General features: G+C 40.3%; 1 protein-coding gene across 3 annotated transcripts in view; it reads right to left on the bottom strand.

Moving 5' to 3' along the window:
* The window catches only part of lrrk2 (leucine-rich repeat kinase 2), a 36,823-nt gene extending 21,578 nt beyond the window's left edge, over positions 1-15,245 (bottom strand). Inside the window, exons 1-18 of one of the 3 annotated variants that reach the window (XM_085412950.1) lie at positions 14,383-15,245; positions 13,596-13,681; positions 13,139-13,248; positions 11,554-11,642; positions 10,834-10,968; positions 9,672-9,806; positions 7,751-7,882; positions 6,152-6,271; positions 5,659-5,819; positions 5,496-5,575; positions 5,296-5,402; positions 4,972-5,101; positions 4,740-4,864; positions 3,912-4,039; positions 2,021-2,165; positions 1,640-1,779; positions 1,028-1,153; positions 428-598 (exon numbers count right to left, since the gene is read on the bottom strand). In XM_085412950.1, coding sequence (XP_085269076.1) covers positions 428-598; positions 1,028-1,153; positions 1,640-1,779; positions 2,021-2,165; positions 3,912-4,039; positions 4,740-4,864; positions 4,972-5,101; positions 5,296-5,402; positions 5,496-5,575; positions 5,659-5,819; positions 6,152-6,271; positions 7,751-7,882; positions 9,672-9,806; positions 10,834-10,968; positions 11,554-11,642; positions 13,139-13,248; positions 13,596-13,681; positions 14,383-14,518 — 2,256 coding nt within the window. In that variant the 5' untranslated portion in view covers positions 14,519-15,245. The remainder of the gene's footprint in view (positions 1-427; positions 599-1,027; positions 1,154-1,639; positions 1,780-2,020; positions 2,166-3,911; positions 4,040-4,739; positions 4,865-4,971; positions 5,102-5,295; positions 5,403-5,495; positions 5,576-5,658; positions 5,820-6,151; positions 6,272-7,750; positions 7,883-9,671; positions 9,807-10,833; positions 10,969-11,553; positions 11,643-13,138; positions 13,249-13,595; positions 13,682-14,382) is intronic. The other 2 variants (XM_085412949.1, XM_085412948.1) reach the window with 2 other exon arrangements.
* Between the last annotated feature and the right edge of the window lie 2,434 nt (positions 15,246-17,679).

Raw genomic sequence — 17,679 nt, 5'->3', positions numbered from 1 at the left:
CAAAAAAGTAAAGCTGAGGCCTGTCAGAAAAATCAGGGTACTCCTTATGTACGACGTCGATCATGATTGGGACATACACATGTGGGGTTCATCCTCTGGGGAAAATGAATGTCTCCTCTAGGTTCAAAGTCACAGTTATTAATCTTTAAAGCAATGGAAGAGCCACTGTCTATTGAGACAAAATTAAATGGGGACCACTGAGGCTCAGGCAGAGCGGGTCACTACCAATGAGACGGTCTGTGCATCAATCCCTCGGCTCTTATGGTCCATGTGTCGAAGTATCCTTGGACAAAATGCATCCATAGGAGAGTAAGTGTGCATGTGTGAATGTCAGATAAAAGTGCTTAGTCATGGGTAAAAGCACTGTATGCCTGTGTGTGACTGAGTGAACGAGTCAAATCACTCTGAAACCATCGTGACCTCTGACCTGGTAAATGAGAGACTCATTTTTGGTCTTCTTGTTGATGTCAGCTCCCAGCTCAATCAGACACTCAGTCATTGTTGTATCTCCATCCATGCAGGCCTTTTCCAGCATGCTGTAGTGCAGCTCTGAGTCGCACCACATTTTAGACAGAGCCAGGCACACCGACTTCCGCAGCTGATCGCAGACAGACAGAGAGACTAGGAGTCAGAAAGGGCAGCAAGTCTGCTTTCTAGGAAAGCATGTCACAGGAAATATTAAAACAGCAGACAATGGCTTAAACGATTAACGTAATGCGTGGTCATTTGTGTTCACAGAGTAGCCTGTGTTTCAACACAACTGCTTCCTGATATTGGGATAGAGACTATTACCCTTGATCTTGCAACACAGGAAATAATAATCATGAGTAAGGAAGTAATTTTTTTCAAATTACTGGTCAAGTTTAAGTGTCTAAATAAAAAAGGTCAGATATTTGGAATCAATATCTGTATCTGATGATGCCTAGTAGAAAACATTTAAGATCAAACTGATCACAAGGATGTGAACATGTGTGTTGAATTTTAAAGAAATTCATTCAGTTGTTGTTGCTGCGGTGGTCTAACTTACTGGGCTGATGCTCTGGTCAGTCTCTTCTCTAAGGCACTGGAAGATGTGCCTGTCAAAGTCTTCTTTCTGCAGTTCAGCAGCTGCTCCTGAACAGGCGTCCAGCATCCTCAATGCCACCTGTAAACACTGCAAACCAGACAGGAGGAGAACGTTTACGAGGGCAACACTGTCAGTACTGCCTTTAACAAGACACACAGGGTAGAAATTAGCCTCAAAGGGCACAGCATCCTGCCTTTGAAGGCTTGATTTAAGATCAGATCTACAATTCTGTGACTGTATCACTGTATCCAGACGGCTAGCAACCAATTACATCATAGCATGTGTAATGGCTATTAGCTGAGCTGTCATCCAAATGTGAAAAGTAGGGATTTAAATATACATAAAAATTGGTTATTAGCGTTTTTTTAAAAAATTGGTTATGTCTTTAATCGTATAGGATAGGATGAGATAACATTATGAAAAGAAGAACTCCGTAATTTACATTCTGTTCAAATGGGAGCTCTAAGATTTTTTTCTTCAACCCAATAATGTAATTTTTTTTATTTTTAATGAAACTACAGGGCGGGTTTATTACGTCATGGCGTTATATCAGAGTAGTAACACTTGGGTCACCTTTAGCAGCATCTCAGAGTCTTCTCTGTACTGAATGAGAGCGGTAACCACAACGGAGGCCAGTACAGGTACGATCATCCTCGAGAGCTTCTTCTTGGACACAACGTAGGTAAGCAGGGTCAGCCCCCAGTAGTGTATCTCTGGAGAGGGCAGGAAATTTAGTGCGAGTGTAGTTATTTGCCTTTAATAAAGTTCTGTTGAGAAAAAGCTTTGTGTTTTTTGTTTTTTTTTCTTCAGGCAGCTAAAGGCAGTAAACACAGATTTAATGAAGTGAACAAAGGGATTAGTTCAGCTATTCCTGAGTGAAAAACTACACCCCGGATCTCCCTGCAAATCATGTTAAGAGAAAGTTTGGCATTTTTTACAGTGACAAATGTGTACCTCGTTCCTGTGGGAACATTTGTAGTGTATGCAGCACTGTGTCTATCGCCCCCTGCTGGCACAGAAGATCCACCGCACCAGAGCAGTCAGCCAGAGCAGACAGCACCTTCAAACCACATGTTTGAATGGCTGAGCTGCTGATGAACTGTACGCACGTGCATGCATAGAAAGGGAAGAGAGACCGAAATGAAGGTAAGGTAAGGTAAGGTAACTTTATTTATACCTAAAGGCAAGGTAAATTTGCTTTACAGAAAAATGACAGCATTTGACATCCCTTTAAAAACACACATACCTAGTAAATATATAAAACTCACTGTGACACATACTTTAATATTTCGAATCAAAAACAGTTCTTATTTAATTCAGTGACAGCAACGGGGACAAAGCTATTTTTATAACGCTTTGTCCTGCATCTCGGAAATAGAAACCTCCGTCCTGAGGGAAGAAGCTGAAATTCACCCCTTAGAGGATGGGAACTATTATTAAGGATTGATAAAGCCATCCTCTGTACCTGCTTAGAGTACAGGGAGGCTAAACAAGACTGTGGCTCACCTATCAGACGACTGGACAGTCGTCTGATAGTCGTCTGATACAGATAATGCTGCATTAAGTGTTTCTCAAGTGTTGCACACATCTGCATCAGCAGAACGTTAGTAACAAATATAAATGTGGTTATGTACTACTGGCATGGATGAAACATTAATTAGAATAAAAGTTAATGGATATATATCATTTTAGCACACCGTGTAATATATAATGACATAAAACAACTTTCATTAATCTGAGCTTTACTCTTATTCTCTTTTGTCCTTTAGAGTACACTGAAATGCTCAACAGCAGACAGGTTCATGATCTGGGACTCAGTCTACTAAGACTAAGAGAAGTTTCTTGGGTTGTAAAACAAATAAAAATCACATTATCCTTAACATATTTGTCTCAAACGTGAAAGAGCCCCAGTTTGTGAAGAGGAATAGACACAAATCCAGCCTAAGCCATAATCTAGTGTACTTTCTGCGCATCCTAAACACAGACAAATAGGAGGCTTGTGTCAGGAAGCACATCCAGCATAAAAACCGTCATAAATCCAATATACGGATAAAGCCACTGTGGTGACCCTTTGGAAATAAAACAACAGCCAAAAGTGCCCTGTTTGAATGCTCATTTTGAATGATTATGCCTTCTTTAGCACTCTGGGTTTCAAATGCACAAATTATTAAGTTAAATAAACTGCTATTCAGACATTATTCTGCCACAGATGTCACGGCCTTTGGCAACAGAGTTTTTGCTGTTTGTGTTCTTTTAAAACATAATGAAGCACAAAAAACGTATTCAGTTATTAGTCATTGTGTGAAGTCGCGACTTCTTTATCATAAAACACTAAATATGAGACAAATGACTGTTTAGACTTGACAGACGTTCACTTCCTCGATGACATGTGGTGTCTTTTTTCTGGTTTTTACTCTTTTCCGAGGCTGATTCAGTCAGTGTTTATCATCCACACTCAAGCATAAAGACGGACATTTTCAACGTCCATACCAATATGAAAACTGAGAACAGTGTGTGAATGTGAGAGTGAGTGAATAGTGGCATTGTAAAGCGCTTTGGGTGCCTTGAAAAGTGCTATATAAATCCAATCTATTATTGTTATTAAATCTTTTCAGAAATGCAATCACAATCCTTCTGATCTTCTAGTTGCAGAACAGGCTACGATGCAGTTTATAAAACGAATGGGTGAACTGTCGTTTCATTCAGGCGCTCTGCAGCCTGAATAATTTTCTCTTTATTGAAAGAAAAATCTCTTAAAAATAAAACCCGATTAGAATCTCCAATTGGGCATTTCAAAACAAAACCAAAATGCTCAAAATGTTGAAAAAGTGTGTGTTGCCCATACCCTGTTGAGAGCTTCCAGGTAGAGGATGTGAGCTCCTTCCACCACACACTGGTTTTTCAGGACCTTCAGAGACACGTCGGCCATGTCGGGATCTGCGACTGAGTTGCCGTGCTCCCTTAAACTCCTGTCTGAGAAGGAAACGAGTGAGGACAAGGACATGAGTAAACACGGACCCTCAGACACAACCGAAAGAGTTTTTTTTTTTTTAAATATCACAGGGCATAAGGATTACAAAGAATCTGTCTATTGTTTTTTCTCGTATTCATACAAACTGAGCCAGGCTACTTGCCAAAAAGGACTTACAATAGATACACACTTGTTTGCCAAGCAATCAAATACAATGAACCATGCACGTTCGTCATATAAAGGTCTTACTGCCTTTGCATAACTGCAATGTGAAACCAAAATGAACTGGATCAGATATACACAAGAGAACAAAAACAGGAACCGTGGTTTAGACTCTCAGATGTGAAAAGTCCCTTAAATTAAAGAGCACATGTAGCAAAATTCCATAACAAAAATAGCTGATATGCTCTGAGGGCTGCAAAATTAGCGAATAGATGCAATTTCCTCATTATGAGCAGCTCATTTCACATTACACTGTGACTTAGTACTAGTCAAAATAATACTCATAAATTATATTCTCCATCTTCCTCTGGGACGAAGCTTAGTGCGGTAAATAAGCTGCCCTGTTGGAGAAGATGGGAAAAAAAACTTTACTTGTGCGACCATTAACTTTTGTTTGGCAGGTCACCTCTGCGCACAAACACCACACAAAGAACACGTAGCTGCTGGGAACGGAAGTGAGAAAAGAAAACAAGAGCGTACCTGGGCAAAGGAAGACCAAGCTGGCTTGCAGAGCCTCCAGCTGAACCTCGGGATTAAAGTTATGAAACTTCATGGTGCTGAGGATCTGGTTCATGGCCATGGTCAACTCATCCAGACTGGCGGCCCTACAAATACAGGGAGACTAGTTTCAAAGCTTGTGAGAAACACTAAATGCTCTCCTCACTGTGTCTGAATTTTTTCATCGTAGAATGTGAACCGTCTTCGTTCGCACCTTCCCTGGAACAGCAGGTTTAACAGTTTGCAGGCACTGATGGAAACCTCGGCTGAGTCTGAATGTCTCTTCATCATCTCCACCAAATTCACATGAAGGCCACTTGACAGCAGCAAAGAGCGCATCTTACCTGCAAACAAAGCAAACCGGTTACCGTGGCAACAGCCAAAACAGCAGTGTTTTTATATTATATAGAGATATATACATAGCATCTGTAGCATAAGCTTTTATTACAGGCTGCAGGCGGCAGTTTCAGCACAGACAAACAAACAGATGTTGATCATAACTGCATCTCTGCACACCGTGTGGAAACGTGAGACTCACTGTTGTTTGCGATGAGTGTGGCGATGGCGCTGGTAGCAGCGTTAAACACATTGGGAGACGCAAAGTGAAGCAGCATGGCCGCCATCAGCTGTCTATAAACAGGAGTCCTGTGGAGCAAATACCCAAACGCCATCATTACATTCAGTTCTCGCACAGATTCAACGGCTATGAACGCACGTGTGGAGATGTCACTGTGTCACCTTTCATCCTGCTCTTCTTCTAGATGGTTCAGTGCAGCTCCGTGCAGAAACAGACTGTGAATGGCCCAGCACGCAGCTTCCTGAGACGGTACAAGTGATTTTTAAATAAGTTCAAGTCTTCAGGAGTACCATGTAAAACTCGAAAGCCAAACGTTAGACAGACCTGAACATCTGGCTCATCTGCGTGGAGCTCCAGTGCAGTAAAGCATTCCCTCATCCAGCTCAGCTCCATGTCCTCCACCTGCCCGTTACCCCTGTTCTCCTCCTCCTCTCCTTCCTCCAGACCCTGCTCGGCCACCGCCTTGTTCTGCACGATGGTTGCAGCTAACAAAAAGGACAAAGTCTGTGTCAATCACTGTGTCATTTTTGCAGAATGGAGAAAGGTCAAGAGACAGTTGCATTTTAGTATCATCTGGTTTTTACCACAAAGCTTGGCAACTGCTTTGGGTTATTCGTCTGCGTCTACATCTGCTTAAAAACAGATGCAGGGCTTGAAGACTTTAGTGAAATAACTAAGCAAACATCACGGTTATATGGAAAATGTGCTGCTTCTGAACTCCAATATTTCAAAAAATGTGCAACATCACTATATATTGATGTTGAGTTTAAGACCATCACACGTCCATTAAATATAGTTTGTGAATGTGGGTCCTCACTGAGGTTAGCCAGGCAGGACAGAGCAGCGGCTTGCAGCTTGGGGTTGTTAGGGAAAGTCTGACAGGCTCTGACTGCGACTCTGTGGACACCATTCCTCACCAGGATGTCGTTGTAACTCTCTGCAAGACACCATAAGCCGAGCACCCAGAATTAATACTCTGATTACTTTGATAACTCTCCTCAATCTTCATCTGTCATCTGAAAAAACACGTTAGTTTATCCGAACGAATGAAATCCAAACACTGCTGTGTTGACAGTGAGGATTCAACAAACAGTGTTATCATTACTAGTGTTATTCATGAGTTATTTATTAACTGTACATCTGAGAGCTGGACCCATTTAACACTGTTTTTTTAATTTTATTTAGTTTGTATAGTTAACAACAATGATACTTAATAATGTTCACTGTTGGCTCAGAAATTGAGATAGATAGATAGATAGATAGATAGATAGATAGATAGATAGATAGATAGATAGATAGATAGATAGATAGATAGATAGATAGATAGATAGATAGATAGATAGATAGATAGATAGATAGATAGATAGATAGATAGATAGATAGATAGATAGATAGATAGATAGATAGATAGATAGATAGATAGATAGATAGATAGATAGATAGATAGATAGATAGATAGATAGATAGATAGATAGATAGATAGATAGATAGATAGATAGATAGATAGATAGATAGATAGATAGATAGATAGATAGATAGATAGATAGATAGATAGATAGATAGATAGATAGATAGATAGATAGATAGATAGATAGATAGATAGATAGATAGATAGATAGATAGATAGATAGATAGATAGATAGATAGATAGATAGATAGATAGATAGATAGATAGATAGATAGATAGATAGATAGATAGATAGATAGATAGATAGATAGATAGATAGATAGATAGATAGATAGATAGATAGATAGATAGATAGATAGATAGATAGATAGATAGATAGATAGATAGATAGATAGATAGATAGATAGATAGATAGATAGATAGATAGATAGATAGATAGATAGATAGATAGATAGATAGATAGATAGATAGATAGATAGATAGATAGATAGATAGATAGATAGATAGATAGATAGATAGATAGATAGAGTTTCTGCAGTCGGCAGGTGGGACAGTGGAAGTTCCAGATGCTTGAGTTACCACTCTGTTTAGTTCTGCTCTCACTCTTCATTTACTTTTACTTTCACTTTCGTCAGCTGTGCCATTTAATTGAGGCACAAAAACTGCTGATAAAACAACAGCAAACAAAACAGTGAGTGGGAGAATGAGCTCAGCGATCACTGAGAAATGTTACTGAAAGACTAATTTACCTAATTAACCAGTATATAATATAGTATGTAAAATGTCTACGTGGATGTAATTCAAAAGTCTTATGAGTCCAATTCAATAGCTCTTATCAGCTATGATAATACACAAATTAATATTCTGCATTTGAAGTGAAACACAAAAGTGCACAAAACAAATCTGCATCCACAAAAACAATGTCAGTACTAAATTACATTAGAGGAAGAAGAAGGCCATAAAAATATGATTAAAATATGATTCTTCTCCTTTTCCACTCGCTCTGACCTGAAGTAAACCTTTTGAACAGGCAGCAGGCCTTCTCCTGCAGCTCCTCCACCTCAGGGAAAGCATCCATGGCAGCGATGATGGTGCTGTAGCACCGAGTGCCCCCTGACATCAACACCTCCACGTTACTGCCTGCAAAAGACAAGTACGCAACTCCACCTGAGTCTTTGAGTACTGCTGAATTACAAATAGCACAAAACTGTAATGAGTAGTATAAGACACTTACATACTAGCTATAAATAAGATTTACATACTCGACCAACAACAAAATTATTTAAATTTTTTTTACATATTCCATACAGAAATCATTCAGATCTGAATCAGCTCAAAATTAGATTATGCATAAAAGTAACGCACCATCTTCTGTACAGTCCTGCGTATTTCAGAGAACATCTCTGAAGTGCGATCGGTTCATTTCTCTCTCAAAAATATTAACTGCAGCTTCTCAATACAAGCCAAGAATAACTGAAATGGCTGAGATGGGAGCATAGCTGATCCATCTTCCACTTCACTCTAAGAGTAGTAGATGGAGTAGCTTAAAGTACATCTACTTATAAGTCATATTTATAAAAGGTACTGAATGAGTTACGGCCCTTCCAGGCTCATTTGTGATGTTGCCTAATCTCCCCTGCCTTACAGCAGGTACGACAATTTGCAGCTGACTCCACTTAATCAGGTTAAGGATTATTTAAGTTTAATCATTAATATATATTTTGTTCCTATTTTCAGCTCTCTGTCCTTTTTTTTGACTCACTCGGACTGTTACTGGTACTTTCCACCATTCTCTTGGACTTCCTGGCAGCATAACAAAAGTCTCTTTTAAACAGTGTTATCTTTGCAGAACTTGCTCTCCAGGCAGCAGTGAGTGCCTGCTTTTAAAGAGTGCAACCTCTGGGTTTATTGCAATGACCAAAATAAAAGGAATCCCAATTAGAAGCTACTGTTAATGTTAAGTGCTTTTTAAGTTGAAGATAAAGTAAAATATCTCATCAATATCAGAGAAAATACCAAAATAGTGATCAACTTTAAAATCCTTTGGTAAATTGTCATTGATGATCGTTTTCATTTTAAATTAAATATATCGACTTCCCGTATAAGACACAATACATGATCGTTAATTCTTGGTGTTACAGATTAAACAGATAAGGGGCCGTAATAAAGTTGGACAGCAAATGCCCTCGATCTGTTCTGGCCTCCTAACTCACACCATTTTAAATTATGGATAACTCTTTGGAAGATGCCATAAGAAATAACAATAATAATAATAATAATAATGCAATCTTTGTAATCCTAAAAACAGGATTCGGACTTCCCACATCCTGATAATTAAAATAAATTTCATGGAACTGTAGGAAGTCTCCAATTCAATTATCTGCTGCATTCGTAACATGTTTGACTGGGAAATATACTTCAGAGAGTCTTCACTGAATGAGCTGCTATGTTTTCTCACAATGACAATTTGATGTTTTTCTTTCCAAACATGCACGGCTATCCTGTCCCACAAGTTCTCAGAAGGACACTTATTTTACTCCTATTTAATGGCATTAGAGGGATAATGGAAATTAAATCAAGAGTCCCTAAAAAGCATTGCAGTGACATCACGGTCTGATGGTCCATCTACAAATGGACCATGCGAGGTTTTATGAGCTTGTTTCATAACCTGTGTTTGTTACCACTGTGACTTCAGCAAAGCAAAAAGAAGATGACATTAGCCGAGGGAAACCACACAGCCACACACAAAGGACAACTACACCAAATCTCTCTATTCAAACTAAGACTCAGCTACACAGATCAGGCATAACGTTTTATAAGAACCAACACACAGCACTTTTTTTGGATTGTGCAGTAAGAATAACACGGGTTTTTTTTTTCTTTACTCTATGGCCATCATAAAGATCACTGTGATGTCATCAGGACTTACCAGGGTGAGTCAGAGGAAGCAGCACTTTTAAAGCCTGCAGCTGCATCTCCCAGTAGTCCGGAAACCTCTGGAGAGCTGCCAGAACCACAGCGTGATCCTGGTTCTCCACAAACTCCACAAGGTGCTCATCGCTGACTGCAAACACAGACGCAGTAAAGATATACGGCTGCTGTTCACCAACACACAGAAGAAAATGTTAATGTGAAGCTAACAAAAAGCTCAATTAGACATGCTGCATCGATGACTATATGCCAAAAGTTGTGTTCCAAATGTACACAAGCTAATCTTCAGTAACATTCGACATTAAAATAGAAGTACATAGATGTATCTGTATGTTCTTTTTCTTTTTTTGTTAACTTTATTCAAGGTTTTATTCTTCTGTGCACCATGTTTCTCTTTTGTCATGTCTCCATTAATATGTATAAACAAGCTAACATGTCAACATCCTCACATTAGCACATTAGTAATTGAATACGGTGACATTATGTGATTGAAACTGCAGGATGTGTGCTCTTCTGCATTGATTATTAGATTAATAAGTAGCTGAACAGGTGTACCTTAAGAAGTGTAGACTGACTAAAAGTAAACAAATTCTGGTAAGAATTCAGAAAAAGTCATTACAGACTGGAAACACTGCAAGAAATACACACAAATGCAAAATCACAGTGAGATTTATGAAAGGTGTGTCCCAAAAAGCAGTGACGATGATGATGTAAGAGAGAAGCCTGCATCACTAAGGCAAATAAGAACGAGAAAGTCCAACTGAAGAAACGTAAGCAGGAAGACAGGAAAGGCACAACTTTACAAAGTGTTTCCTCGAGAATTTAACGGGTTAAAATAGCAAATGTTAAATACCATTCCCCCCAGGACTCTCGCTGCGGCTCTTTATTTCACTTTTCTTTAGGCATTCACATTCCGACTTGGAACCACCCTCAGGTCACAAAGACAATGACTGCACGCTGTATTTAACAAGCATTACACTCGCATGACGTAGAGCATAGTTGTTAAATTAGTTTAATCTCTTTTCTAAAATAAAAGTCAGGCAGTGTCACTGATCAGTGTAAGACACATACCAAGCTAGAAACACAAAGACAGTGTAGACTACACATTTAAGTTCATAATAAATCCACACGCTACGAGGTTGGAGTGTGTATCTACCCACCTTCCTCCAGAAGCAGCTGCAGAGCTGTGCAGCCTTGGAGTTGCACTTCTTCGCTTGTAGGAAACGCCTTCATGGCGTACACCACAAGGCCAAACACGTCCTCCTCCTCATCCAGTAGCAGCAGAGGAATCTTGGCTATGTATGAGAGATAAAATGTCAAGTACAATGAATATCTGTTTGCAGCCAGTCACCAAACTGAGATTATTTTCTGCTTCGATTATCTTATCCGAGCCTCTCGTTAAACTCCCCGTCTTGTTTTATACCCAACCAGCTCAAACAAAAAGCAAAAACCCTAAACCTGCAGATTAAAAACATTTCAGAATTTTTACTCTATTGACCGCTCCTCTTATTACAATGTATGGGTTAGCTATGTTATCAGAAAATGTTTTTTTTCATGAATGCATGTTGGATAAGTGGTGAAATTCTTCTGACAAGCACAGATATTATTATTAGATTATACAAACATTTTTAGAAGCAGGAAATATTTGTTCCATTGTTGCTGGGTATGCAAATGCTTGAATTAGCTGAAACTCTGCATTTCTAAGAAGCCTCAAATCACTCAGCTACACATCAGAGTAGAAAGGAGTGTGACCGTGCAGGCAAACAAATCACTGAAAGAAAAACAAGGTGGTTAACTTGCTCACATTAAAGAGTCTTAAATGACAAATAAGGCTTTTGCAGTGCCATCTGTAGCAGGAAGGATCTTCGGTGTATTCATACCTGATCTGAGCAGCAGGGCCAAGGCTCTGAGTGCAACCATGGTCACTCGACAATCTGCGCTGTACTGAGATAGCACCTTAAGGATCTGCCTGAAAAACATACAACAAGCAAAAACTTCACCAAAGCTGTCGCCAAATAGATTTGGTCATTTTTTTCATCTCCATTGAAAGACCAAACCTTTGCAAAAATTAACTGAATTAAAACTTATTTTATGATATATATTGTTTTAACTACTTCACCCTAAATACTAACTTGATCATTTGATTATTAAATGAAAAATGGCTGTCTGTTGTGTTATTCTAAAATTGTGTAAGCATTGCTGCTAACACAAATGCCTGACATGGAGAATTAATTAATTAATAGAAATTGGCACGTGTAAATAGGGTCATAGCAGCTAAAGCTGGTGTCAAATAATCTGAATCAAATTCTATAAACTTGATTCTATAAACCTAAAAGGAAATGTGCCTCAGATTCAAAGAAATTCAATTCAGTATGGTCCACATTCATTTTTCTAAAATCAGAATTGAGAATTTTACTAAAGTGGAGTAAAAATTGAAGGGGTTAGTCTCCTTTTTGCCTCGAGATTTACCATGACTCGAATCTCCTATTCGACCACATCCCAGAGGAGCCCTACCAGACTGAGAACTGGTGACTGTGGAGGTCATTTAAAGGTCAGCATAGGCATTGTCATGTTCAAGAAACCAGATTGGGATGATGATCTTATACATGGTGCACAGTTGTGTTAAAAATGATGGATACACTGGTCATAAAGGGATGAACATGATCAGCAACTATACTCTGTTACGCTGTGGCTTTTTAATGACGTTTAAGTGGTTCTGTTGGTACCATTTCGTCACTATCAGCCTGAACACTTGCTACAAGGCAGGATGGATCCATGCATTCATGCAGTTTATCCCAAACTCTGACCCTCACATTTGAACATCACAACAGAAATCAAGCCACATGAGAGCAGGTAACGTTTTTCCAGTTTTTCTGTCGTCCAATTTTGACGAGACTGTTTGAACCGTAGCATTAGTTTCCTGTTCTTGGTTGACAGGAGTGACACCCAGTGTGGTCTGCTGCCCCTGTAGCTGTTTCAATGATCAACATGTTGTGCATCTCTGCTGTGCATCTCAGAGGAACATTCAGAGATGTTCTACTGCAAAACTTGATAGTGACAAGTGGTTGTTGGAGTTACTGTTGCCTTACTATAAAGTCTGACTATTGTCCTCTGACCTCTGGTATCAACAAGGGGTTTTTGCCCACAGAACTGCCGTTCACTGGACATTTTCTCTTTGAACCACTCTCTGTAAACCCTAGAGATTGTTCTGAGGGGAAAAACCCAGCAGTTTATGAATTACTCAGCCCAGCCCATCTGGAACCAACAGCAACAACATGCAACGTTCAAAGTCACTCCAATCACCTTTCCTCCCAAAATTAATGCTTGGTTTGAACTTGAGCAGGTTGTCTTGACCACGCCTATATATTTCATGTACCTTCGTGTGGCATGAGCCATCATGATAGTCATTCATTTAAATGAGTGGTGCTGCATAAAGCCCACAGCTGCCAGAGAGTCTTCACTTACTGGTGCACTCCCTCTACCTCCCACTCTTGGGCTTCATCCAAAGGTCTGGTTAGCTGGTCCAGTGTAGTGGGGCATATTTCAATCAGCTGACACAGCAATGACCAGCCAACCTGTGAAAAGGAAGAACAAACAATTTATTAAAATGACGGGAATGAGTCATTACAATAAACCAATGAAAAGTAATGATTCTGATCTCAAGCATACACATTACAGTACTGAGAAAATATGAATCTTACAATCTCACTTTCAGTTTGCTTCAATATGTAGTCTTACCTCTGATAATTAGCATTACACAGCAGTCACAAGACATGCTAGATTTTGTGTAGGCGCGTCAGTCCACAGATGATTTTGTCAACAACAAAGAGCGAGTGATGCTGCTGAACACACCTCACCTTACCTCACACAGATAGCACCACCTGCCATTATAATGGCTAATTTTCGTTGTGTCATTCATTACCTGCTGGACTCCTCTGCTGCTGATGTGGGTAGACAGAACCAGCACGAGGGGCACGTGGACATCTTTGTCTTCAAACAGTTCAGCTGCTGCAGCATGGAACAAGAGATAAGAAGACACGATGAGTCCCATTAGTTTTGAATAAAGTGACTGGGTCTTTTACCCTCATTCCTGTTTTTAAATGTGCATAACAAGGCAGCATTACAGCAGGACTTTACTGTGCAGGTACAAGTCTGTGCTTAAAATCTACTAATCTAAATAAATCTCATTTTAAATTTGATTTCAGGTAACTTGAATGTGTTTTCACGCCTAGTCTTAAGTAAACTATAATGGCCTTAGTATGACCCCAAAGACATTATGTTTTGTATTTAAGATAAGATATGCTTTATTTATCGCCAAAACTGGGAAATTACTCTGTAAAAACAGCTAAATCATTAACCTGCTGTATAACAAACCTTAAAGTAGGACATATGAACAAAGAAATACAGCATCAATAGACTAGAAGATGGAAGGATGGAAGGGAAAAAATGCACAAAAGGAGCAGAGTTTGTTTGTTTTTGTTTTTTTTAAAGAGCTCAGTGAATTACATTGTGGTCTGAAATAAATAAAACCATAAAAACGATCATGCAAAATTATTGAATGCCATATCACATTTCACACTGGGCAAATACTACTTGATTTTTTTTTATCTGACCTAATTCTCATAAGGCAATGCAAAAATGCCAAAAGGAAATGATGGCTGTTTATGAGCAGCGTGATGATGCACACGCTGAAACAATGTGCTTCCTACCATAGTCGGTGTGCGCCAGGAAAAGCAGATCCTGGATGATTTGAATCAGCGTGCACAGTTGCCTGTCTTCCTGGGGAGTTTTCAGCCTCACCAAAAGTTTTTTCAGCCTTTCTTCCAGCTCCTCTTTGTTAACCATGGTCTTTAAAGCGCCCTGTTCCAGCTGACGACGACTTGACGTGCATTGAAATCAATCACTGCGCTCTCTCTGAACCGACAACGGCCTTCGAGCGGCCACACTGAGCGCAGCGTTAGCGTATAAATAACTCACTGAAAATCCACTGTAGTTACTCATGTCTTTACAAATCATTACTGAATTGCTGTGTTGCATAATAATACAGTAGCTACAGAAAGCTATAAGTGGCTGTTGCTACAAGGGAAGCGGTCAGTGTCGCGGAGTTTCGGTTCCGACATCACAGTCCTCGGCTAACTTTCCTGTGGCAGAGAATAAGTTCCTCTTTGCGGAGTCGGTGACTTTATGTTGCTTGGATGTGAAAACGAAGCGAGTCCTCTCTGAAAGGCGTGTTCCTGCTTTCCTACGATCGCATCATATGACTGCAGGCAGTAAAAACTCCCCGCTTACAGAAGAGGAAGCTGAAAATAGAGTCAGAGAGAATCCGACTTTCTCTCTGACAGGGGAAGCGAGTCAGACAGAGAGCCAAGTCAACGGCACTTACGTTACCCCCCAACGGGTTTTTTGTTGTTTTGTTGTTTACTTCAAGCTACACTTTTACAAGCTAACGAGTGGCTTGAGTTAGCCCTCCCACTCTGCGTCTAATGCCAGTTGCTGATTTACAGATTTACAACAATGCAGCTTGACCTGGTACTGACATTTGCTGTGTATGATGGAGGAAAATTCCCACACTAAAGCAAACTCTAAAATAGTTTTTAAATTATTTCAGTTAATCTCTAAATTAGGTGTCCTCCCAAAGTAATCACCCCTGTATACTAGAAGTGGCGGATCGATACCAAAGCTTGTATTGGTATTGAATCGATGATAGGTAATATGATCGATATTTTGTTTTTCTAATGCTGTGTTCCTGAATAAGTCGGAAGTTCCGAGCTCCCGGTCAGAAATATTTTGTGGAATGCCCCCCCTCAACTCAAAAATCCCACCACAGCAGCAGCCTCACATAGAATTAACAATACTAGATGGCATCACTGAACGTAAACAACAGTAAAACTGTGTACTTTTAATCTGTACTGCCACTGTTGTCTAGTTGTGACTCAATAAAGTCATAGTAGAGAAATTCCTACAGGCATTGCTGTTTGCAGTGTTTTCATTTACAGCTATAAATATCTGGACACCAGGTGCACCTAAGTCATGTGACTCCACAGCAACAAACCACAGGGAGGAGGAGGTGAGGGTGGAGCAAAGGGTGGCTGAAAGGACCGGTGTTTGCACAGACGTGGCTGCTTTTTCATGAAACAGGAGCAATATCAATGCTGGGATCAGTACTTTCAATATTTGTATCAATGCACGCATCCCCACTTGTTAGAGTTACACTGTATTGCTGTTTTTTTTGCAATATGATTTGGCTTCCAAAGTAAAAACTTTCTCAGTGTTGCTTTGTACCTAATGTGCAAAATTGGAAACAGTTTGGTCAGAATATTTTAGCATCCGCTTGGCTTGCTGCCTATAAGTTGGAGTTTTTCCTGGGTTTGTTCCCTGCACCTTTGAATTGGAGAATGGGTCCTGGCTGTCGTCTGCGCCCGTGCACCAAACGATGGTTCAGAGTACCTGGCCTTCTTGGAGCCTCTAGGTGGTGTGCCTGAGGATGCTGTCGTCTTACTGGGAGACTTCAACGCTCATGTGAGCAACAACAGTGAGACCCGCAGGCGCGTGATTGGGAGGAACAGCCTGCCAGATGTGAACCAAAGCAATGGTCTATTACTAGACTTCTGTGCAAACCACAAATTGTCCATAACAAACACCATGTTCAAACAAAAGGGCGTCTATAATTGCACATGGCAATAAGAGACCCTAGGCTGCAGGTCGATGATCAATTTTGTATCATCAGATCTGCGGCCATATGTTCTGGATACTTGTGTGAAGAGAGGTGCTGAGCTCTCAACTGATCACCTGATCCAAGTCATGTGGCGGGGGTGGATGCTGGACAGACTTGGGGCGCCTAAAGGTATAGTAAGGCGGCGACCTCCAGCTCGCACTGTAGCAGTTCGCAGCTGAGTGTAAAGTGGCAGGAATGAGAATCGGCTCCAAGTCTGAGGCCATGGTCCTCAGCTGGAAAAGGATGTTGTGCCCACTCCGGGTCAGGGATGAGTTACGGTCCCAAGTGGAGGAGTTTAAGCAGCTCAGAGTCTTGTTGATGACTGCTGGGTGTGGAAGATAAACAGACAGATTTATGCTGTGGCTACAATGATGCGGTTGCTGCTGAGTGTAAAAGCAAAGTTCTTGATTTAGCTGGTTGAGCTACGTCCTTACTCTCACCTATGGTCCTGAGCTTTGGGTAGTGACCAAAAGATTGAGATCACAGATACAAGAGGCAGAAATTAGCTTTCTCTGAAGGGTGGCTGGCCTGCGAATGCCTTGGTGTTCCTTGGGATAAGCTGGAGGAGAAGGCTGGTGAGAGGGAAGTCAAGGCTTCTCTCCTTAGGCTGCTGCCCCTGCAACCTGGCCCCAAATAAGGAGAAGAAGATAGATGGATGGGTAGACTGATGGATGGATATGGGATCATTTCAACAGGTTGCTCTCCAGTGAATTCTATTGAAAATGTAGCTGCATGGAACAGACTGCAGCATTGTAAATAATAATTTCTTTATGCAGTTTAACTTACCAATGCAAATGATATTGTGGGATTAGTTTCTGATCATGATAATATAATAATAAAAGCAGCTATGAAAAATATATAGATATATAGTGTTAGGGAAAATATTCTAAAACACTTCTTCAGTAAAGACTCAGAGAAGAGAAACACACAGAACTTCTTGCTAGCAAGGGCAGCCTCCAGACTGAGACTCGCACTAAGAAACTGCCCCGGTCTTTATTTATACTTCAGTGTGTGTGTGTGTGTGTGTGTGTGTGTGTGTGTGTGTGTGTGTGTGTGTGTGTGTGTGTCCTGCTGATCAAAGGGTCATAAAACATGAAAGCACAAAAGGTACATCCTTGGTCATAAAGAGGGTAGTCTCCCCCACCCTAGATGGCACGGTGAGGAAGTCCAGCAGTTAAGGCACTTAGACTAAAACAGACATAGCTACGTTAAAACAATAAAACAAGGTACGACCTCTCCCATGCTCCCAGGATGTGGGGGTGAACCAAGCCTGCTAAAAATCACACATCCT

The sequence above is a fragment of the Rhamphochromis longiceps genome, linkage group LG7 (genome assembly GCF_057381845.1).
Source record: "Rhamphochromis longiceps isolate RC_006_pf linkage group LG7, R_longiceps_female_GT1.1, whole genome shotgun sequence".
NCBI classification, from domain to species: Eukaryota; Metazoa; Chordata; class Actinopteri; order Cichliformes; family Cichlidae; genus Rhamphochromis; species Rhamphochromis longiceps.
The sequence above is the reverse complement of the archived record's forward strand: the minus strand, read 5'-3'. Positions and strand labels throughout refer to the sequence as shown.